The sequence below is a fragment of the Schistocerca nitens genome, chromosome 10, assembly GCF_023898315.1.
Source record: "Schistocerca nitens isolate TAMUIC-IGC-003100 chromosome 10, iqSchNite1.1, whole genome shotgun sequence".
Lineage (NCBI taxonomy): Eukaryota > Metazoa > Arthropoda > Insecta > Orthoptera > Acrididae > Schistocerca > Schistocerca nitens.
The window spans coordinates 3804675-3829957 of record NC_064623.1 but is presented as its reverse complement, the minus strand read 5'-3'; the positions used below and the strand labels follow the sequence as shown (position 1 = coordinate 3829957).

At 46.2% G+C, this 25283-nt stretch overlaps 1 protein-coding gene across 1 annotated transcript in view; it reads right to left on the bottom strand.

Moving 5' to 3' along the window:
• The window catches only part of LOC126209789 (UDP-glucuronosyltransferase 2C1-like), a 231659-nt gene that overhangs the window by 32060 nt on the left and 174316 nt on the right, over nucleotides 1-25283 (bottom strand). Inside the window, exon 4 of the mRNA XM_049938928.1 lies at nucleotides 24426-24923. Within this exon, the coding sequence (XP_049794885.1) occupies nucleotides 24426-24923 (498 nt within the window). The remainder of the gene's footprint in view (nucleotides 1-24425; nucleotides 24924-25283) is intronic.

The following is a 25283-nucleotide window of genomic DNA, read 5'->3' as shown; positions in this document are numbered from 1 at the left end:
GAGGTAGGCACTGCATTTATTCCATACACAGGCGCACTCTCAGGGAAAATCGCCAGCATTCTGAAGAAACACCGGGTCGGAACTGTGTTTTGTCCTCCGAATAAAACCCGTGCACTGGTGGGGAGCGCCAAAGATGACCTCGGTTTGAGGAAGGCCGGCGTGTACCAGATTCCGCGTCAATGTGGCAAGTCGTATATTGGTCAGACGATGCGTACCGTCGAGGATCGATGCCGTGAACACCAGAGGCACACTCGACTGATGTATCCGAGCAAGTCGGCGGTCGCTGAACATTGCTTGTCGGAAAATCTCGCTATGAAGTATGCACGCACGAGGATTCTGGTACAGACGTCGAGATACTGGGACAGCGTTGTTAGAGAGGCCATCGAAATTCGCACCAATGACGACCTCATAAACCGTGACTGTGGCTAAATCTTAGCAAGGCTTGGGAACCAGCGATTGGGTTAATCGAGAGTAAATCGAGCAAACGTATAGTTGTGACGACCACGGCGGACAGAGCCATCACACCGACGTCATCTCAGACGCCGTCGTAATCTGTTCCGCCGCGCGACCGTGGCGCGGGGCACGGACGGTGGAGGGAGCGCGCCGCGGGCGGAGGGTATTTAAATCGGCCGCCGCCGTGACCGAATCCAGTTCCCTCTGACCAGCCATAGCGCACGGATCTCCGTGCCGGCACGTTCACAGGAGCTCAGTCCGTCAGTTCACCTGATGATGGCGACATGTATGATCGCCGAAATATTGTGTCCGTTGGACACTGTAGACCGGCAGTACACCCGTGGATATTTTGATTAAAGTAAAGTTGTTGTATGTGGCTTCCGTTGGTTATCCTGCACACATCCTATCGGAAGTCAATTTCTTCCCGAACTCGCTGTAGCATTGCGGGTGTAACTTGTTCGGCGGAAGCGTAAATTCTTACTACAAGTTCAGGTAGAGAAGCTGCCACGGGATCTACAAACATGATACCCTTGATGAATCCCCGCAAAAAAAACCGAGTGGTGTCAGGAATGGGGAACGTGGGGGGCCGTGCAACTGGCGCACCACAGCTAATCCATTGGCCTGGTAAGCGGTCGCTGAGAAAATCCTGGACGTCAGCTAGGTAGTGTTGCACCATCTTACATCAAGTAAATATTTTGTTGTTGGTCATCCTCGTCGATAGGTGGTAGGATCAAAAATTGTTGTAACATATCCTACTATCCCATTGACGATTCTCTGACACAAAAAGGGACCCGTGGTCTAGGGGTAGCGTCTTTGATTCATAATCAAAAACGTCTTCGGTCACGGGTTCGATCCCCGCCACTGGCTAAATTTTGATAAATAATCAGCATTGGCGGCCGAAGACTTCAGGCATAAGAAGTCAGCCTCATTCTGCCAACGGCCTTGTCAAAGAGTGCGGAGGAGCGGATAGAGGTTCAGGGCACTCTTGTCCTAGGGGTGGGAAATTGTCCCTAAAGGCGGAAGAATCAGCAATGATCAACGACATGAGGATGCAGAAGGCAATGGAAACCACTGCATTAAAGACACGTAACGTGTATCCACAGGACATATGGCCTGTAATTGAAGAAGTGTCATGATGATCTCTCCATTGACAAAAGATTCCGGAATAGTCCCCCATTCGGATCTCCGGAAGGGGACTGCCAACGGGGAGGTTACCATGAGAAAAAGATTGAATAATCAACGAAAGGATAACGTTCTACGAGTCGGGGCGTGGAATGTCAGAAGCTTGAACGTGGTAGGGAAACTAGAAAATCTGAAAAGGGAAATGCAAAGGCTCAATCTAGATATAGTAGGGGTCAGTGAAGTGAAGTGAAGTGGAAGGAAGACAAGGATTTCTGGTCAGATGAGTATCAGGTAATATCAACAGCAGCAGAAAATGGTATACCAGGTGTAGGATTCGTTATGAATAGGAAGGTAGGGCAGAGGGTGTGTTACTGTGAACAGTTCAGTGACCGGGTTGTTCTAATCAGAATCGACAGCAGACCAACACCGACAACGATAGTTCAGGTATACATGCCGACGTCGCAAGCTGAAGATGAACAGATAGAGAAAGTGTATGAGGATATTGAAAGGGTAATGCAGTATGTAAAGGGGGACGAAAATCTAATAGTCATGGGCGACTGGAACGAGTAGAAGAAAAGGTTACAGGAGAATATGGGCTTGGGACAAGGAATGAAAGAGGAGAAAGACTAATTTTCTGTAACAAGTTTCAGCTAGTAATAGCGAATACCCTGTTCAAGAATCACAAGAGGAGGAGGTATACTTGGAAAAGGCCGGGAGATACGGGAAGATTTCAATTAGATTACATCATGGTCAGACAGAGATTCCGAAATCAGATACTGGATTGTAAGGCGTACCCAGGAGCAGATATAGACTAAGATCACAATATAGTAGTGATGAAGAGTAGGCTCAAGTTCAAGACATTAGTCAGGAAGAATCAATACGCAAAGAAGTGGGATACGGAAGTACTAAGGAATGACGAGATACGTTTGAAGTTCTCTAACGCTATAGATACAGCAATAAAGAATAGCGCAGTAGGCAGTACAGTTGAAGAGGAATGGACATCTCTAAAAAGGGCCATCACAGAAGTTGGGAAGGAAAACATAGGTACAAAGAAGGTAGCTGCGAAGAAACCATGGGTAACAGAAGAAATACATCAGTTGATTGATGAAAGGAGGAAATACAAACATGTTCCGGGAAAATCAGAAATACAGAAATACAAGTCGCTGAGGAATGAAATAAACAGGAAGTGCAGGGAATCTAAGTGGAATGGCTGCAGGAAAAATGTGAAGACATCGAAAAAGATATGATTGTCGGAAGGACAGACTCAGCATACAGGAAAGTCAAAACAACCTTTGGTGACATTAAAAGAGACGGTGGTAACATTAAGAGTGCAACGGGAATTCCACTGTTAAATGCAGAGGAGAGAGCAGATAGGTGGAAAGAATACATTGAAAGCCTCTACGAGGGTGAAGATTTGTCTGATGTGATAGAAGAAGAAACAGGAGTCGATTTAGAAGAGATAGGGGATCCAGTATTAGAATCGGAATTTAAAAGAGCTTTGGAGGACTTACGGTCAAATAAGGCAGAAGGGATAGATAACATTCCATCAGAATTTCTAAAATCATTGGGGGAAGTGGCAACAAAACGACTATTCACGTTGGTGTGTAGAATATATGAGTCTGGCGATATACCATCTGACTTTCGGAAAAGCTTCATCCACACAATTCCGAACACGGCAAGAGCTGACAAGTGCGAGAATTATCGCACAATCAGCTTAACAGCTCATGCATCGAAGCTGCTTACAAGAATAATATACAGAAGTATGGAAAAGAAAATTGAGAATGCGCTATGTGACGATCAGTTTGGCTTTAGGAAAAGTAAAGGGACGAGAGAGGCAATTCTGACGTTACGGCTAATAATGGAAGCAAGGCTAAAGAAAAATCAAGACACTTTCATAGGATTTGTCGACCTGGAAAAAGCGTTCGACAATATAAAATGGTGCAAGCTGTTCGAGATTCTGAAAAAAGTAGGGGTAAGCTATAGGGAGAGACGGGTCACATACAATATGTACAACAACCAAGAGGGAATAATAAGAGTGGACGATCAAGAACGAAGTGCTCGTATTAAGAAGGGTGTAAGACAAGGCTGTAGCCTTTCGCCCCTACTCTTCAATCTGTACATCGAGGAAGCAATAATGGAAATAAAAGAAAGGTTCAGGAGTGGAATTAAAATACAAGGTGAAAGGATATCAATGATACGATTCGCTGATGACATTGCTATCCTGAGTGAAAGTGAAGAAGAATTAAAGGATCTGCTGAACGGAATGAACAGTCTAATGAGTACACAGTATGGTTTGAGAGTAAATCGGAGAAAGACGAAGGTAATGAGAAGTAGTAGAAATGAGAACAGCGAGAAACTTAACATCAGGATTGATGGTCATGAAGTCAATGAAGTTAAGGAATTCTGCTACCTAGGCAGTAAAATAACCAATGACGGACGGAGCAAGGAGGACATCAAAAGCAGACTCGCTATGGCAAAAAAGTCATTTCTGGCCAAGAGAAGTCTACTAATATCAAATACCGGCCTTAATTTGAGGAAGAAATTTCTGAAGATGTACGTCTGGAGTACAGCATTGTATGGTAGTGAAACATGGACTGTGGGAAAACCGGAACAGAAGAGAATCGAAGCATTTGAGATGTGGTGCTATAGACGAATGTTGAAAATTAGGTGGACTGATAAGGTAAGGAATGAGAAGGTTCTACGCAGAATCGGAGAGGAAAGAAATGTGTGGAAAACACTGATAAGGAGAAGGGACAGGTTGATAGACATCTGCTAAGACACGAGGGAATGACTTCCATGGTACTAGAGGGAGCTGTAGAGGGCAAAAACTGTAGAGGAAGACAGAGATTGGAATACGTCAAGCAAATAATTGAGGACGTAGGTTGCAAGTGCTACTCTGAGATGAAGAGGTTAGCACAGGAAAGGAATTCGTGGCGGGCCGCATCAAACCAGTCAGTAGACTGATGACCAAAAAAAAAAAAAAACCACTTTGTTCTTGCTCAATGCACAGAAAACGTCCAGTTTAGGGCTATCGCGAACATGTTACAATGTTCGGAGTATGTGGGATTTGCAGATCGCGAGATGCGCGCTAGGTCGGTTTCGCAGGGCTGCTGACAAAACGTTGTCTCGCCCGCTCGACGACGCCGTCAGATGAGCTCGGACGGCCTGATGATTTATCCACGTCTTACCGAGCACCCTGTTTCTACGAAACATTTATGCCACTCATAAGTTGTAGGCCTACTAGGACGATCTTCAGCGTATTTAGTATGGAAATTACGCTGAACTGTTGTCACCGAATCGATTCTTCAAACCAAAACACAAAGCTAGTCCTCTCGGGTGCAGTGAAGGCAACCATCTTTAACGCAACTGCCGCTAGCGCTCCTTACCGTGCGATTCGGCAGTAGCGAATTAATCGAGACAAAACTTGATGTATTTCCCTACAAATTGGCACCGCAATCATCTCTGTAGGTACTATGAATTAATTTATAGGAATTTTCAAAGTTGTAAAGTCTTTTTTGAAACACACTGTATTGCAACCGATCTAAATATAGCTACGGCAACAGAAGAAATGGTAAACAGTGCTCTTAAATATATTCCCCAGTGGCTATCTGCGCATGGTCCCACTCTCCATTTCAGAAACACAACTAATTGAATTCTGCACATCTGGAGGTACTACACCAACAATAAACGTAACACGTGGCAATAAAACGACAACTAGGATTAGAATATCAAGAATTTTAGGTGTCCGTAATAATGAGAGTTTAAACTGGTGAAAGCACATTTTGTAGCTTGTAAATCAACTTAGTTCGCCCACATTTGAACTTCGATTCATTGCAAATATTGAGGAGAGAGAAATCACTAAGTTGACATGTTTTGCATATTTTCATTGAGTATTGCCGTACGGAATAATGTTCAACGGTAACTCATCTTTAGAAAAGAGTACTCATTGGTAAAAAATGTTTCGTAACAACAAGATCTGTTGCTCACTCACGATCATTTGTTTAAGGAGTTAAGCACTTTCACTACTGCGTCACAGTATATTTATTCCCTCACGAAGTTTGCTGTAAATAATCCGCTGCAGCTCAAAAAAGACAAAGCTACACTTAATTACAGTACGAGAAAAAAATGACATTGATTAGACCACAGTAATATTCGGCACGAGAAGGTGTGCACAATACTGCAACCAAAATTTCTGGTCTCTTACCCAGTGACAGAAAATGTCTGACACACATCGAACCCAAACTTTACATCAAACTGGAAAAGTTTCTCCTTCACAACTCCTGTTCTGAAGAAGAATTTGTATGTTCGTAATGTGTAAAAGGTGGTGGATTGGGATTACTAACTCACATCTATATTCAACAACAAAAAATATAGCGACAGTTACAAGTGAATTTCTAATTTGAACGTAAAATCGCTCACTGCACATCACTCTGCTTAAACGTACAAATAATCATTGGCGCACGAAACTAGCTGACTGTCCCGTGGCCACGGTGCCCAGCAACCTGGGAGGGTGCGACCCAGCGGCGCTGCCAGAGCCTACTGTGCTGCACACCCCAGCCTGGACGCGTGTCCTCCAGCGGTGGAGTCCAGCAGCACACCAAGCCATCCCCCATTAACCAGCAACAACAGCTGGCCACCTGAACTACACCACAGTCTGTCCTTCGTGGACATCCCTGCGGACCAGTTGAACTCTAGCAGTGAGGGGGTGACGGTGTGTGACGAGTGCAACCCAGAAGGTCCGAGGTTCAGTGCCCACCGGCACCAGCGACGACTGCAGCAGGTGGCGCCACACCAGTGTCCCGCCGTACACAGGGCACGCCCGTCCAGTTCACCTTACAGAACTGGGGCAGGCAGACACCTGGTATGAAGCGAGACCACATTTGGCAATTATGACAGCCTGAATACTCAGTGGTGGACGGGTTTGAGTATCGAGTACTGTTCAGCCACTTTGTACCTAACTCTAGATAATAAATTTGTTCTCAGAGAAATTATGTACAATAGTCACTCCTAATAGAAGACAGAAAGTAGCATACACCTTCTATATGGTCTGTAAACTTAGGAAAAAAAAAGCAGCCTGCCACATTCCTTGTTCAGAACGACTGTTGGTAAGTATCCATCCAAGTCAGTAAGTCCCCCATCCAAGTCAGTAAGTCCCCCATCCAAGTCAGTAAGTCCCCCATCCAGGTTGAATCATATCTAATGCAAGAGCGTACAGCCGGAACACGTGCAGGCGTACTGATATCGATCGTGTCACGCTGTGGTTGAATCGCACGCTTATCTGTCTGTGGCCACCTGTGATTCCAGGACACATGTTTACTGACAACACAATTTAAAAGTCAGAGATGTGAGACTGTGTATTCTACAAAACGCAGAAGGCTGTATTCTACGATTACAACTGGAATCACTTACTTCACCTAGGTAGCTGGGTGCAATAATTTATGGCGATATCTACATCTACATGTACATCTACGTGGTTACTCTGCTATTCACAATAAAGTGCCTGGGAGAGGGTTCGATGAACGATCTTCAAGCTGTATCTTTCCCGTTCCACTCTCGAACGGCGCGCGGGAAAAACGAGCCCTTAAATTTTTCTGTGCGACGCCTGATTTCTCTTATTTTATCGTGATGATCATTTCTCCCTATTTCGGTGGGTGCCAACAGAATGTTTTCGCAATCAGAGGAGAAAACTGGTGATTGAAATTTCATGAGAAGATCCCGTTGCAACGAAAAACGCCTTTCTTTTAATGATAGCCACTCCATTTCAAGTATCATGTCTGTGGTACTATTTCCCCTATATTGTGATAGTCCTTCTTTGTACTTTTTCGATGTCATCCGTCAGTTCCACCTGATGCGGATCCCACACTGTACAGCAATACTCCAGAATAGGATGGACAAGTGTGGTGTAAGCAGTCTCTTTAGTAGATCCGTCGCACATCCTAAGTGTTCTGCCAATAAATCGCAGTCTTTGGTTTGCTCTACCCACAATATTATCTATGTGATCCTCCCAATTTGGGTTATTTGTAATTATAATCCCTAAGTATTTAGTTGAATTTACAGCCTTAAGAATTATGTGACTTATCGCGTAATCGAAATTTAGCTGATTTCTTGTAGTACTCATGTGAATAACTTCACACTTTTCTTTACTCAGGGTCAATTGCCACTTTTCGTACCACACAGATATCTTATCTAAATCATTATGCAATTAGTTTTAGTCATCTGATGACTTAACAAGACGGTAAATGACAACATCACCTGCTAACAATCTAAGACGGCTACTCAGATTGTCTCCTACGTCATTAATATAGATCAGGAACAATAGAGGGCCTATAACACTTCCTTGGGGAACACCAGATATTACTTCTGTTTTACTCGATGACTTTCCGTCTATTACTACGAACTGTCACCATTCTGAGAGGAAATCACCAATCTAGTCGCGCAACCGAGGTGATATTCCATAGGCACGCAGTTTGGTTAGAAGACGCTTGTGAGGAACGGTGTAGAAAACTTTCTGGAAATCTAAAAATATGAATCAATTGACATCCCCTGTCGATACCACTCATTACTTCACGAGCATAAAGAGCTAGTTGTGGTTCACGAGAACGATATTTTCTGAAACCATGCTAACTGTGTGTCAATAAATCGTTTTCTTTGAGGTAATTCATAATGTTCGAATACAGTATATGTTCCAGAACCCTAGGGCAAATCGACGTTAGTGATATAGGCCTGTAATTCAGCGGATTACTCCTTCTTCCCTTTTTGGGTATTGGCGTGACTTGAGCTATTTTACAGTCTTTAGGTACGGATCTTTCTGTGAGCGAGTGGTTGTATATAATTGCTAAATGTGGAGCTATTTTATCAGCATACTTTGAGAGGAACCTGACTGGTATACAATCTGGACCGGAGGCCTTGCCTTTATTAAGTGATTTTAGTTGCTTTGTTACACCGAGGATATCTACTTCTATGTTTCTCATCTTGGCAGTTGTTCTTGATTGGAATTCAGGAACATTTACTTCGTCTTCTTTGGTGAAGGAGTTTCGGAAAATCGTGTTTAATAACTCTGCTTTAGTGGCACTGTCATCAGTGACTTCACCGTTGTTGCGCAGTGAAGGTATTGATTGCGTCTTGCCACTGGTATACTTTATGTATGACCAGAATCTCTTTGGGTTTTCTGCCAGACTTCGAAACAGAATTTCGCTGTGGAAATTATTAAAAGCATCTCGCATTGAAGTACGCGCTATATTTCGAACTTTGCCAGTCTTGGTGTTTTATTACCGTTCTTTTAAATTTGGCATGCTTTTTTTCGTTGCTTCTGCTACATCGATGTGACCCGTTTTGTGTACCAGGGGGAAATCAGTACCAGGGGGAAATCAGTACCAGGGGGAAATCAGTACCAGGGGGAAATCAGTACCAGGGGGAAATCAGTACCAGGGGGAAATCAGTACCAGGGGGAAATCAGTACCAGGGGGAAATCAGTACCATCACATATTAATTTATGTGGTATATATCTCTCAATTGCCGGTACTAACTCTCTGAAATCATTCCATATCTTTTCTATGCTTACATGATCAGATCGGAAGGATTGGAGACTCTCTCTTAAAGAGGAGTTAAGAGCATTTTTATCAGTTTTTTTAAATACAAGTACTGTGTGTTACGTTTTGATGGTTGTGGGTGTTAGGTATCCAGCCTAGCAACAACTGCCTTGTGGTCGCTAATCCCTGTATTCGTCATGATACTCCCTATTCGTCCAGGATTATTTGTTGCTAAGAGGTCAAGTATGCTTTCGCAACCATTTACGCTTCGAGTGGGCTCATGAACTAATTGTTCAAAATATCTGAGAAAGCATTCAGTACAATTTCGGATGACGTTTTATGCCTGCCGCTGGCTTTAAATGTATAATTTTTCCAATATATCGGGGGTAGATTGAAATCGCCACCGACTATAATTGTATGAGTGGGGTATCTATTGGAAATGAGACTCAAGTTTTCTTTGAACTGTTCAGCTACTATATCTTATGAGTCGGGGGGGTCGGTAAAACGATCCAATTAATTGTTTACTCCGATTGTCAAGTATAACCTCTCCCATACTATTTCGCAGGAACTATGGTTCAAAAATGGTTCAAATGGCTCTGAGCACTATGGGACTTAACATCTCAGGTCATCAGTCCCCTAGAACTTAGAACTACTTAAACCTAACTAACCTAAGGACATCACACACATCCATGCCCGAGGCAGGATTCGAACCTGTGACCGTAGCGGTCGCGCGGTTCCAGACTCAAGCGCCTAGAACCGCTCGGCCACCACGGCCGGCGCACAGGAACTATCTAATTCAGTTTCACTTCAAGGTAAACTACTACTGACAGCAATAAATACCCCACCATCAACTGTATTTGATCTATCCTTTCTGAACTGTGTCAGGTCGCTTGAAAAAATTTCGGCTGATTTCCGGCTTTACTCAGCTTTCCGTACCTAGCTTCAGTGCTTTCTATTAGGGCTTGGAACTCTGGTTGTTTTCCAGCACAGCTACCACAATTTACAAGCACAATACCGATCGTTTCTACAACTACCTTAGTGTGTTCGACCTGACCCCTTTTAGACGGCCGCCCTTTCTGTGGTTCCCGGAAACCCTCTAACCTAAGAAAACTGCCACGTGCCTTCCACACAGCCCCCGCTACACGTGTAGCCGCTTCGTGTGTCTAGTGGACTCCTGACCTATTAAGCGGAACCCGGAAACCCACCACCCAATCGCCGGCCGCGGTGGCTGTGCGATTCTGGGGCTGCATTTTGGAACCGCGGGACTGCTACGGTCGCAGGTTCGAATCCTGCCTCGGGCATGGGTGTGTGTGATGTCCTTAGGTTAGTTAGGTTTAAGTAGTTCTAAGTTCTAGGGGACTTATGGCCTAAGATGTTGAGTCCCATAGTGCTCAGAGCCATTTGAACCACCACCCGATGCCGCAAGTCATGGAATATGCAGCTTACACAGTCACAGAACCGTCTGAGCCTCTGATTCGGACCCTCCACTCGGCTCTGCACCAAAGGACCACAGTCGGTTCTGTCGACGATGCGTTAATCTCGGAAGCAAGACTGGCAGTCTTTACCGCCCGAAACCAGAGAGCATCTCCTCTGTTCCAAAGCAACACACGTAATTGGTACCAAGATGAGCCACCACCTGCAGTTATCTGCACTCCGTACTCTTCATGACATTCGGAAGCACCCTTTCCACATCTGGAATGGCTGCCCCCGGTATGCACACGGAGTGCACACTGGCTTCCCTCCCCTTCTTGGCAGCCATGTTCCTACGGGGCCTTATTACGCACCTAACGTTGGAGCTCCCAACTATCAGCAAAACCACCCTCTGTGAATGCCCTGACCTAGCGGGCCAAGAAATTTCCTCTGGAACAGAGTGGATGACTTCGTCAGCCACAGAAAACGCCCAAAACCTGTTCGTCAAACGAACTGGGGAGGCTGTATGATCGGCCCCTCGGAAAGTCTTTTGCTGCCTACCAAACTTTGGAATGATCTCCCGCTCGAGCTCAGGTGAGGGATCAACCACTGTGCATCCAATACCAGGGGCAGTCACAGCAGTGGACCGATCGTGGTACACGTGGGACGTGCTCGACGTCCCTCGTATCCCTGCATCCGAACCCACACAGTGATGCCCCTTGGCAGCAGCGACAAGCTGTGTGATGGAAGCCAAAGCAGCCTGGAGCTGTGGGCGAAGGGTCATCAACTCAGCTCGCATCTGTACACAGCAATCACAGTGACTATCCATTTCTGAACTCGCTCCCATTTGAAACTCGTAAAAATATGTAATAAACGAACGGGGTACTCGCCTTATTAGCAGTAGGAACTCGCGGTGCTCTCTCACTGTCTAACCGACACTCTGGGTGGAATGAACACATCATCTCGATCAAAGGTAAAGCAGGTTTCAGACCCAAGTTCATTAGTACGATAGGATGAAAACGCTGTGAATCTACAAAGGTGAGCGGTAAGAATATACTGGACCAGCTCATTTGTTCGGCACTCTGCCAGTTCCAGCTGAGTTTCAGCTCTTCAGTTCCGAAGCTTCGGTCTATGGTTCCCACTGATGCTGACCATTCTCTGTCGCCGTTATAGCCAGCCGCTACGGACGAGGGATAAAGAGACTGGTGAATGCCTGGTGTCAAAATCGAGTGACAGTAGGTAATCAGAGCCAGACTCAGACGGTTACATACAGAGTACCGCTCCGAAGTGGGCCCCGATTACCAGTGAAGATGTATCTGGGGACTAACCAGCCAGCGATGCCACACTGACTTGAACGTCCTCCGCCCAATCGCCCGACAACGAAGAGTGATGGTCTGAGGTGTCACACTGCCATCCTGGGCTTAAGTTTCAGCAAGATAACGGCCGCCCGCACACGGCGAGAGTTTCTACTGCCTGTCTTCGTGCTTGCCAAACACTACCTCGGCCAGAAAGGTCGCCGGATCTAGCCCCAGCTGTAGAAGCTTTAACCATTACGGGCGGTGCCCTGTAGCCAGCTCCGTATTTTGACGATCTAACGTGCTAGTTGGACAGAATTTAGGACGATCTCCCACAGGAAGAGAACCAACAGTTCTATCAATCTATGTTAATCCGAATAACTGCTTGCGTAAGAGCCAGAGATGGGCCAGCGGGTTGTTGACTTGCTCAATTTGTGAAGGTCTTCCTCTTGAACAAACGATCCAATTTTTCTGAATCTGTTATCATTTATCCATCACATTCCATTCGCCGTACGTCATTTTTTACTTCCGATAAAGATTTTGCCTAGTTCTGGTCTGCAGTAAAACTCCTATTTCATTCCATAGGTCCCGAGTAACATCACGAATATGATATTTTTCGTCCTCAGGATGCCACAAACTCCTTCCCCATTGGACTAAACTTGTCAGATCGTCAGTCCACATTTCGTGTGTGAGAACATCGTCAGATTCGACCAAAGAAGGCAACCTGATTTGAATTCCAGCGAATCTCGTCCAAAGTCTGTAGGTTCGGGCGGAAAGATTGGTTCTGGCAAGCTGGTTTGAAAAGATCGGCCATCTTCGGGCGATGTCGGTCATCGGCGGTGTGCCGCGATGTCAGAGCGCTGCAACCTCAGCCTAACGGAGGACGCGGTGGCAGGTGCCGCCCGCCACCCACCCACCCACTTCACAGCGTTTCGCAGGTGAGGAGTGAGGAGCGGCCGCGCGCGCTGCGGTCAGACGTGTGTGTGTGTGTGTGTGTGTGTGTGTGTGTGTGTGGCCCGCATCTCGTGGTCGTGCGGTAGCGTTCTCGCTTCCCACGCCCGGGTTCCCGGATTCGATTCCCGGCGGGGTCAGGGATTTTCTCTGCCTCGTGATGGCTGGGTGTTGTGTGCTGTCCTTAGGTTAGTTAGGTTTAAGTAGTTCTAAGTTCTAGGGGACTGATGACCATAGATGTTAAGCCCCATAGTCCTCACAGCCATTTGCACCATTTTTTGTGCGTGCGTGTGCGTGTGGGGGCTCGCAGCCGCCTTCCACCCCCCGCCCCCCCCCACCTGCCAGTGAATTAACGTAGCCGGCGACCGGTGAAAGGTCAGGCGGAGACCCTAATGGAAACTCCGTTTGCTCTTCACTCGCATTGTATCGTTTATTTTGGAATTTTAATGACCCTGTAAGCGGAACCGTGATTGGAAAAAAGCGTGTTCTGCGCTGTACCGCTCAATTTGCGCTGCCTCGACAATAAATACGATTCCAGAGCCAATAGCAGCCGCAGAAAGACCCCCAGGCTGTCGCAGCGCGGAAACGCCGGCCGTCTGAATGGCTCCAGCTCATTTCTGCCTGATTTACGAGTCTCATTAACGGAGACAATTGCTGTTATAATATCGTAGGTACAGTTCGACCTTTGCACGCTGTTGGACTGCGAGGTCAACACATTCTGTATTTAACATCGCTGTTCTGGAATCATGAGGCATATGTTTCCTTTTAACTTCAGTTTTTCTATTTTTGTTCCTAAACAGCGATAGTAATATGAACCGTAGGATAAAAGTTTCCAGTCTGCCATAAAGATGGTGCTCGTGTACTTAAATTCGCAGTCCTATAACATGGGTGTTTTACAGATCTGTCAAAATCATACTACAGGCTTACGATACACTGACGGGGGAATGTTTAAGCGTGTATGTACAGCTCTAAAAGGGAACTGCTATTGCCCTTGGTACACAGACTTTGTAACATTACGGTCTCCATGCGACATGCACAAAGCTCCGTTCGTGACGTAGGGTCTGCTATTGTACAGTAACTTATTAAACGACGTTAGAGAGATTACCATAACAAATACGCAATTGTCTAGATTTCTTGTGTAGAACCAGCGGTCTGGGTAAAAATACTTTACAAATGCATTGCAAACAGTGTCGACAGCAATAAAAGTTATTTCAATGGTTACGACGAAGGTCAGCTGCCGACTCATGTCAGGTGCCCCGTTCACCGCCACCGCCTACCATCGTGGTGTAAGGGTCACATTGCTGACCCAAACCGATAGCCATCGAAATAAAAGTTTTTAATTGCGGTCGACACTGCTTGTAATCCATTTTTAATAAAACAGATACAAAAAAATTGCTCTGAGCACTATGGGACTTAACATCTTAGGTCATCAGTCGCCAAAACAGATACATTTTAAAAGACAGTTGAAAAGCACCAGTTAAGAAATGAATTATATACAGCGAAGGATTTCTTAGATAACAGAGAGTAAACATTTTTTAACAAAACGTAACGTAAGAAAACAACAACAACAATAATAATAATAGAATGCCTGACAGAGAGAGAGAGGCACCCAGAAAATCCTTTCGAATGCCAGTGTAACTTGGTACACGCACGCACGCACGCACACACACACACACACACACACACACACACACACACACACACACACACACACACACACACCACCGGCAGGCATGAAACTGACTACAGCTGCAGTTCTCTGTGGCAGCTGGAACGGCCACCAGGGTACACTAGTGTCTTTCGTGTTCAGTGTTGTTACCAGACGTATAAGAGGCGTGAGCAGTGTCAGATCTCCGCCCCTCCTACCTTTTACAAACCCCTTCAAATCCTAGAACGCCATGCGTTCCGCCTCGCCTGTCGCATCCGTCTCCCTTCCCCCACGTGGATCCTATATGACCTCATTCCGTTCCCGCACCTCCTCCTTTTCCTCGAACGGATACAGATCCTCTGCACCTCCCATAAACTTGATCGCCTCCACCCACTTCTCTCTCCCATCCTCTCCCTCCCCCATCCGCTGCTGCATCTGTATTCCCATGTCCCACCTGCTCTCCATCTCTCCACTCTCCATACCCTCGCCCAAGGTGGCTTCCACCAACTCCCCCTCCCTGATGATGCCCTTATCCCCTCCATCTACCCCTCCTACCAACTTTTATCTTCCCATTCCACACCCTGTGTTTTTTCCTTAGGTCACCCTCTCTCCCTTCTCTCCCTCCTCCATTCCTCCCCCTCCTCACCCAGGCTTCCCATACCTCCCATACCTTCTTTCCTCCCCCTCCCATCTCTTCTGCCACTGGCATCTACACCCTCCCCTCTCACTCCTCCCCCACCTTTTAGCCTTTTGGCAGGTCCCCGGACTCGTACACGTCAAGTGATCATTCGCGCGCCGCAGATCTTCGCCATCGGTTCTTTGAGTCTGCCATCGTGTTAGTGCTTCAGTGTATTCACCGCCCACGCTCCATCGTTCACATGTGTCATTTCAGTTATTAGTGTTCGTGTACAAGAGCTGAACGTTTTTCATTTTACTACACCTGTGAATGGCTCCATGTTTTTTACTGACGTGTCTACTGTTTTTTGTCTAGCATTATGTTTTGTTTTCCTGTGTCTTCCTTGTTTCTATTTGTAGTATCTGTGGCCGTTTGTATAAGGTGTTAAAATAACAATAAAGAAAAAAAATCAGATCGTGAGTAGTAACCGCGAAAGACACGGAGATGATGCACACTCGTGTGAGACAGCATTATCAGCGCCTGACAAAAGTTTGAAAGGGGCCTCCATTTGGCCGGCTGGTCGAATAGTGTGATATCCAGATTAGTGGTGCGGTCGCCTGTAGCGCGATGCTGGGGGCAGACGTACTCGTCTTCAAGGTTCTGGGCGACCACGTATGACCGCCACGAGGGAGGATCTTTGTATTGCACTCCAAGTACACAGTAACTTCTCCAAGCGTGCGCCGGCCATCTGATGTCAAGTAACGGCCTCGCTGCAACGTCGTATACCGTGCCGCACCGTGGGTCGGAACTAGCGGCAGCCAGGCTAGACTAGGAGTTGAGTTACCGTGGCAGGCGTAGTCCGCCGTTGACACCGCAGCACAGGGGGCTGTGCGCACGCGTGTGGAGCGGGAAGCGCGGCCTGCTGGCGGTCGGGTCTGCTCTCGACAGGAGAAACGGCTCTGCGGGAAGCCACTGGCCGTGACGGCTGGTAGTCACAAACGTCCGGCAACATCTCGAGCCACAGTATCTCACTGGCATTTTTCAACAGGACAACTCTCGTCCACACGTGGCACGTGTCCCTGTGAAGCGTCCGCACGGTCTCGTCGCTAGCCAGGCCCACACATCCGTCCACGATAGGACACTGCTGAGAGCGTGTCGGACATCATTCCTGTCCCAGGGTATCGAGGGCCAGGGCTGGAACAGCTGCGGGCCAGCTTGTGTGATGAGAGCATGCAACGGCCCTATATGACGCCCTTCCCGGCCGAAGCGGTGCGTGGATCCCAGCCGGATGGGGTGCAGTCGGCCTGCAAGGTGGCATTCAGTCCGCTTTCAGTTTCGTGGTTTTATAACTTCGTCTAACATATTCAGTCACGATTAACGTGGTGCATCGTGTACCCAATTAACTTTCGTGATTATTTTCGATGCGCGTCACAAATCGGCCATGGCGATTCAGTCTTCGCTGAAAAATGGTGAATTTTGCTTTTGATTATTCTGCGAGTTTGAATAATTACTCCCACACAGAGATTCAATCTACCCTATGCGTTTTTTCCTTGTGATAGAAATTAGGGCTAGAACTCCTTGATGTGTTCCTTCTCATACTACATCTCGTCATCATTGAATTATAGTTAGTAAGGTAATTCCGTATCCAATTATAAATAAGTTAAATAGGTGAAATCATTTTGCTAACTCAGTATTTACGGAACTTCAGACGATATGGCACTCAGGGGTAGCGAGGCAGTGTCACCCAGGATGCTGGTCCAATGGAAAGGTCGCGGCTACGGAACGTCCCTATTGCAGGGCGGATGTTTGAGCCACGAAAGGACGTCCGAGCTCTTAGATAGTCAAGAAGAGTGCGCGGCCTTTAGGATCGTGCTACCAAGATCCTTGTAAAGCTAACATGCACATACCCTCTCAACTGAAAGTTTCATTTCGTTCCCTCCCCGCGTTCTACGAGCTTTATTTTTCGTGTCAGGCGGTGTAAAAAAAATCTCTGTTGTTGGCGGTTTATGTGGGTTTGATACGCAAACAGCCGCTTTTTTGGATTTAGTACGATTTACTGCATCGTTAACTATAATTTCGAGCACGTGCAGCTAGACGCTAGATTCCTGGTGCTGGCGGAAATAACGGAAATCTACGCATAACTTACACACTACTTAATCTAACTTAAAGTAACTTACGCCAAGGACAAAACACACACACACACACACACACACACACACACACACACACACACACACACACACACACACACACGCCCATGCCCATGCCCGAGGGAGGGCTCGAAACTCTGACGGGGAAAGCTACGCGAACCGTGACAAGGCTCCCTAGACCGCTCGGCTAATGCTCCTGTAACATCTCCACCTTATAGCGAGCTTCGAAAACTGGTTAATGGCACGAAACATCGTATCAAATTAAAAAAAAAAAGCGACTACGTAAACCGTCATCTTGACTCACAGTTGCAGTTCGTCATCTTCAGCAGTTGTCGTGAATATATCTCTCATTTCACCCGACATATCGCGCTGTAACTTTTCTTTATCTTCCGTAAAGCCAAACAACAAAGCTCTGCAGGAGATAATACTAACATCCTCTTACCGTGGTCAGTAATATGCCGAGACTCTGACTCAGTATTTCAGACGTGATTTGGAAGCCAGACATCGTCGTCATAGTCTTGAGGTCAGCCCTAAATTACTATTGTGGACGGGCGCAAGCGATCACCACCTCCACAGTCATCTACATCACGGTGTAAACCATCTCTGGTTTGTTGCAGCAACAGGTACTTCGCTCAGTCCACTTTTCGTTTCACAAATCGATGTGCCCTCTACCTTGTTCTAGCTCATACTTCAGCGGTGGCTTTAGTGTGCTCATTTCTTGCGATCCTTGTTTTGCCATTTTCCTGTAATTCTGTACTACTTCTTCATTCAGATTAAATATGTTTAATTTAATTGCTAAAATCTTGATCTCTCTGTCTCTCCATAAAGTAATTTTGTAGCGCCGGCCGCTGTGGCCGAGCGGTTCTAGGCGCTTTAGTCCAGAACCGCGCTGCTGCTACGGTCGTAGGTTCGAATCCTGCCTCTGGCATGGATGTGTGTGATGTCCTTAGGTTAGTTTGGTTTAAGTAGTTCTAAGTCTAGGGGAATGATGACCTCAGATGTTAAGTCCCATACTGCTTAGAGCCATTTGAACCATTTTTTAATTTTGTAGCTAGTTACGGCCCTTAAAAATGCCATCACTGCAGTCCACGTCGTTTCGATATGTCGCCTAAGAGCTGCATCATTCACATCAGTACGACAAAGTTGGTTCTGCTGTAACCGGCGGAGCGGAAGGAGTCGAAGGAGCAGTGGAGGGAGTTGGAGGGGGCAGGGGTGGCAAAGGGCTCGTGAGGCATTGGAACACTGTCCCGCGAAGGGCAAAGCTCCCAGATCGAGTTAGGGACCAGAGTAGTTTTGCCCTTCCAGGTGGTTTCATTACTGTATGCAGTTTCATGACTAACAGCTCCCATAGTTTTAGAAACGCTGCTCCGTTGGTCACATACAAACCGGGATTTCTGTAGTGCTATTCTCGCGTTATCATTTCATACACACCTACGAGGGAATTTCAAAAAGTAAGTTACGCGTTGTTATGGTAAGTCAAGTAAATTTTATTGAATGCTGCACTACGGTTCAAACTGACTCAGACACACGATACTACAGAGGGGTCCAAAAAACGTATCCACTGTTTAAAAGTCAATAACTGGCAAACTAATTGACGGAGTCGTCTCATCTTTGGTAGTGTAATAGTTTGTAGTGCCAGCAATCGCCACACAAGCGTTGTTTTGCGTTGTTTTGTTTTGTCAGATGACAGTCGCCGGATAGCCAGTGTTTTGTTCTTAGTTGCACCTAGATGAAGAGTTTGCGGAGATGATTGTGTGGTCTGATGAGGCACAATTCAAAATCAATGGTACAGTAAATCGCCACAATTGCATCTACTGGGCCGCCGAAAATCCGAACGTCCATGTAGACAGAGCCGTGAATTTGCCAAGAGTTAAATGTGTGGTGTGGGTTGTCTTACCGGGGCTTGATTGGGCCATTCTTCTTTGACGGCACAGTTACCGGTGAGGTGTACCTTCAGAAGTTTCAGACATCCATTTCACCTGCCGTTCGAGACTTGTATGGAGACGGAAGAGTTTACTTTCAACAAGATGGTCCCCCAGACTACTACCAAAATCGTGTTAGGGCGTATTTCGACGAAAATCTACCAGGAAGAAGGATAGGCCGTAGAGGTGTTGTGGAGTATCCACCGCGTTCCCCAGACCTAACACCTCTGGACTTTTACCTGTGGGACGTCGTTTATCGACAAAAGCCACGCACATCGGATGAAATTCGAGAATCCATCGTACATTCATGTGCAAATATCCAACTGAACACGTTACAGTCAGTAGTTCATGCTGCAGTTCTGCGGCATAGTTTGTGTGTCGATGTTAATGGTGACCATTTCGAACACCTACAGTGATATCTTTAAGTTGGATTTTAAGCTACACTTTCAGCAAAAATGAGACAACTCCGTCAATTAGTTTGCAAGTTATGGACTTTTAAACAGTGGATACATTTTTTTTGACCCCTCTGTATTCTTCAACATTGTCAACAAGTGTCTCTACACAACGTTCACCCACTCGTCCAGTTCCTCGACGGCAGAAATCCGCTGTCTGGTCACAAGAACCGCCGGTTGAACGCCCACACCGCTGGAAAATCTCATCTCTCTCCCCCCCCCCCCCTTCCCCCAAGATATAAGATATTTCAGCTCGCCGAAAACATGGGAATGGCACGGTCCAAGCTCTGTAATTCACAGTTTCTGTGCGGTCCGGTCAAGTTGTTGGCACCATTTCTCTACGGATGGACGTGACATTGCATTTGGTACGTATACGCCAGAATTCGAAGGTGCAACTTTAGACGTACTTCAACTCTGGAGTACGTCCCCAATTAGCGCGCCACTCAGCGATGCAGCAGAGGCGTGTCTGCACGAGGCCCGGAACAACGTGTGTGTTCTGTTGTCACAACGCTCCGCCCTTGTTTCGCACAGGTCTCGGCGAGGGACGACGCGTCTCACTTACTGATGTCGCTAGCTGGTACCACACCAGAGATGAAGGAATTTGTTAATTTGCTAAACTGCTGGTCTTAACTGGCTTACGTTGTCCGCTTCTGCTTCTGCCGTGCAGGTATTTAATTATACTCATTTACTGCTTACCCGAATCAGTTAGGCGCGCGTTGTAGATCGCCTTGTGTTCCAGCTAAAATGACAGGGTCATCCGCAAAGAACAGTATGTCTAGAGGAGTACTATAGATTTTAAAGTGTTTTGGTAATAATTTTTGCCATTTCCTGATGACATCGCCAAGATATAAATGAAAGACAGTAAGTGGGAGAAGACTCCGTTGTCTTGGTCTATGCATTATTTGAGTTTGCGTCATTCCGTTTAAAACTGCAACCAAATTTCCTGTATACGTGACTCAATATTTGCATAACAATACCGTAGGAGTAACATATCCCTCCTATCGCTAGGAATGGGGGTGACAGAAGGGTTGATTTGAAGAAATTCCCAAAAACTACCTGTTAGTATTAAGCTGACTTTAGAAGTGTAAAGCGCAATTCCTTCAGTTATTCGCCTCTGGAGTAGGACAACCGAATTTTTTTTTTTTTTTTTTTTTTTTTTTGCAAAAATCGGAAAGACGAAAAATATTATATATCCCAAAGAACATGAATAAACTTTTTCAAATATAATGTACAAAAATCACTGTCTTTTATTTATTTTGCACATGCAAATGTATCTGCCTTGTAAATGTGAACCCAGCTGGAGAGAAAAACAGCCACTGTGACGCTTGCCGATGCATGGAGGTAGGTATGTTAAAACGTGGATGTTTTTCTATTACCTGTGTGCTGGAGGAAACACAGCCTGTGCACGATCTGCCTTTACCGAGCTCGTCGAGTGCTTCACTTATGAACAATTCCTCTTCTACGACGAGCCTTCTATGTAATACGTTTTGTACGCTGTGCACTGGAAAATAATTGGTCAGCTAGGGTTCACGTCACAATTTTAATTCTTTCTTTTCCTCCGATACTTTTTGAGCCTCCCACCGTCTGTCTTTTTTTCTGCCTTCAGACGACTTCATACTTGTTCCCACACTGCTTCTGGCGTCGAATTCTTAACTTGACACCTTAGCTTCGAAAAATCTCATCTTCTCTTGTATGATGTGTATTTTTGATTATTTCTAGTTGTCAGGTACAAATTATTGTTGTTTTTCTGCGATAGATACTCCAAGATCTGTTTTGTCAGTCTATTGTCGTTCAGCCTGTATAAATGTCCAGAAATAGCAGCCTTTTTCCTTATTTTTCAGTTTTTTTCTATATTTTGCTACATATTTCATCATTACTTATTAACTTCCAGGCTTCTGTTTTCCTTACTATTTTCCTTCTATTTTCTTACTACTTTCCTCGTGATTCTTGTCTGCCTTGATTTCTGGTTCGTGTAATTTATAATTCAGTGCTAAGGCATTCACTTGCGTAGAGTCATCACTGCAGTGTTTCAATGATTTTAACATAAAGTGTCGCCTTTCTCGTCAGGTATTTGCGTCGTTGCTGAATTTTGTTTTATAAGCATTACGTTGTGGTGCAGTGCGCATTCACAGCCTGACACTTAGTTCCCTAGCGCTGGTGACACCAAAAAATGGTTCAAATAGCTCTGAGCACTATGGGACTTAACATCTGAGGTCATCAGTCCCCTAGACTTAGAACTACTTAAACCAAACTAACCTAATGACATCACACACTTCCATGCCAGAGGCAGGATTCGAACCTGCGACCGTAGCGATCGCGCGGTTCCAGACTGAAGCGCCTAGAACCGCTCGGCCTCACCGGCCGGCTGGTGACACCATCAGAGGGTATAAAGACCCAGTTGGCGGTTGCAAGCTTAAACGACCTCAGTAAGCTGAACTTATTTAAGCTTGAAACTGCTACCTGGATCTTTATGGCCCCTGCTGATGTCTCCAGCAGTAGGCAACTAAGCGTTAGGCACTGAAACGCGCCTTAGACCACTGCCTAATGACCATAAAACTAAATTCACGAAGGACGTGATGAATTGCTTACTAATTTCTCGATATGCACTTTTTACGGTCCATAACCCTTTCTATTTTGTGAATACTTCCATTCGTGGCAGATTTTTCTAACTCATTTTGGAGAATCATCTCCTATATGTATTAGAGTTTTTGACTCAGTGACTATACGTAATAAGTTTGCTGCATTTTTTATCTTAAAGAAATTTGATGTTTCTGTACAATTGCTTAAATCTTATCTGCTGGCCATTTGTTCCCCAGAGCCAGAGTGGCATTTCTGTGCGTCTGGGCAATGATTGCATCCATCATCATCATCATCATCATCATCATCATCATCAGTGTTCTGCCTAATGGCAGGTTTTCACATGGTAGTTCTCCAGGCTGTCCGGTCTTCTGCCATCCTCTTCAGGTCTGCATAATTTCCTCTGCCCTTTATGTCGTCTATCATCTTGTATCTCCTTCTTCCTCTCAGTCTTCTCCCACAAACCAATCGTTCCAAAGCATCCACTCGCAATCACTCCCTTCTCAATGAATGTCCCAACCAGTTCTTTTTCCTTTCTCTTAGAACCTTAAGCAGACATCTTCGCTCACCAACCCTTTCCAGTACTCTTTCATTACTCACTCTTTCCGTCCAGCTTATTCTCTCCATTCTCCTCCACATCCACATCTCAAATGCTTCTAACCTTTTTTCATCCTCTCGTCTCAGCGTCCATGTTTGTGCCCCATATAGTGCCACACTTCAGACAAAACATTTGCCAAGCCTTTTCCTTAGTCCTTTACCTAATTTGCCACGTAAGAGTCTCCTCTTTTTGTCAAATGCCTCCTTCGCTATAGCAATTCGAGTTTTCACGTCCTGGTGACATCTCAAGTCTTCAGTTATTGTGCTTCCAAGATACTTAAATGCACTTACTTGGCTAATGGTAGATTGTCCTATTTTAATATTGGACAGTCTGCGTCTTGTACTCACGACGATACTCTTTGTTTTTGCTGTGTTTATTTGCATCCCATATTCCACACGAGCTTCATTCAGATCTTTCAGCATGTTATTCACTGTCCGTTCACTTTCTGCCACTATACCGTGTCATCAGCAAATCTTATACATTCTGTTCTCTTTCCACTAATACATATTCCTCTTTTCCCATCTAAGCTTTTTGCAATAGTCTCTTCAAGGTGTACTGTAAACAACAATGGGGAAATGCAACTACCTTGTCTAACACCTCGTCCAATGCTGCTTTCTTCTGACATTTCATTTCCAATCCTTATCCTTACTTTCTGGTGTAAATATAGATTCTGTATCAGTCCTCTCTCTTTCCAATCTACTCCTTTCCTCTTCAAAATATCCATCAGCTTGTTCCACTGAACTCTGTCAAAAGCCTTTTCTAAATCTATAAAAACAGATTTCTCTACCCTTTTCCAAATATCTTTCCCCTATAGTTCTTAACAGGCGAATAGCACCTCTTGCTCCTTTTCCTCTTCTAAATTCGAACTGATACTCTGCAATCCCTCTATCCAGCTTGCCGTATAACCTTCTACTCAACACTCTCAGCAAGACTTTAGCTGCATGAGAAATTAGACTGATGGTCCGGTGCTCTTCACATTTTTTAGTGTTTCTTGATTGCATCCGAATCACGATAATTATCACTATAAAGTCAAATTGGTTCAAATGGCTCTGAGCACTACGGGACTTGACTTGTGAGGTCATCAGTCCCCTAGAACGTAGAACTACTTAAACCTAACTAACCTACGGACATCACACACATCCATGTCCGAGGCAGGATTCGAACCTGCGACCGTAGCAGTCCCGCGGTTCCGGACTGAAGCGCTTAGAACCGACTATAAAGTCAGATAAGTAGGACTGCCACTGGAGGCAGTATAAGCATAGGTCAACCGAGCAGGGGCAGTGAGGTTTGGGGACGCACCAGGCGTGAGACCGGGGGATGGGCTCCGTGTCAGCTGTGCGCGAGCCTCTGCCTCCAGCCACGCGACGCGATGTGCGTGTGCGGGGCTCAGCGGCAGCGTCCGGCCACCACTGGCCGACGCTGGTCGGAGGGCGGCCCGAGTGGGATTCGGTCCGCGAGACGGTGCTCTGGAAAATCCGCGAATCCCGACGCCGCGGTAAAACTGTACGCTAAACCCGGCGGTTCTGTCACGGGCGGATTATACAGTACCACAAATAGTTAGGCGGATCTGTCGGGGCGCGTTTAATAGGCGGCGGCGTGTTCGGGTAAGCGGCACGTCAGAAATACCGGATGCGTGACGAGAAAATCCACCACAGAGGGGCAGCACCGGCAGGGGTAGTGTCGGCGCAGCACGCCGGCTCACTCGGCGGTCCCCGGCCACTGAGGGCTGGCGGGGCGAGGCTGACACCAGCAGCACAGCCCGCAGCCCGCAGCCCGCACTGGGCCGTGTCGCCTCTCGCGAGATTACCCCAGTGCGGCCGGAGCGCGGCCCCGATAAACTCGACGCCGCTCCCACACACGATCGCGCAACAACGGTGGCGCGTTCCCCACAACGCCGGCCGTTGTGCCGACAAACCACCGACACGCTGCCACTTACCCAGCACCTAGTCGCGTTCGTTCCGGCCGACCGACTAATGGCTTCACTGTAATACGTCACCAGCTCTCTGGTCGCTGCTCCGCCCGCGTACGAGGCGTGGCCGTAAAATATCGCCAGTGGTGCTCTCACAGAGCGAGTACGCGTGCACCAAAAATCAGTACCTGTGAAGCGTAAGGCCTTTTCAGTCGAACGCGGCATCACTGGTGTCCGCAGACAAATCAATGTTCCCGTGGCCTTCGTCTGTATAAGTGCAGTTATTTTGTCCTGCCGGAAAAATCTTAAGAACAACGAACTGTCGAGAAGTTTCACGGGAAATTTGTAAAAACTGCTACTGAAACATGTCTTTCACTGAAAGAAGTGTATAGCGAAGACTTTACCACGCATACGAGTTTTTGCGTAGTTCAATGGTTTCCGAGACGGTCTAGAAGATGCTAACATTGATTCACTCCCTGGAGACCCTTCAGCATCCAAAACCGATGAGAACGTCAAAAGTAGGTAATCCGATTCGATATGAAGATCGGTCGAGTATTCGATCGATTGCTGAAACTGCAGGAATTGACAAAGAACGCGGAAGACAGATTTTACATAACCAGTTTGACGTGAGAAAAGTGTGTGCATGTACTG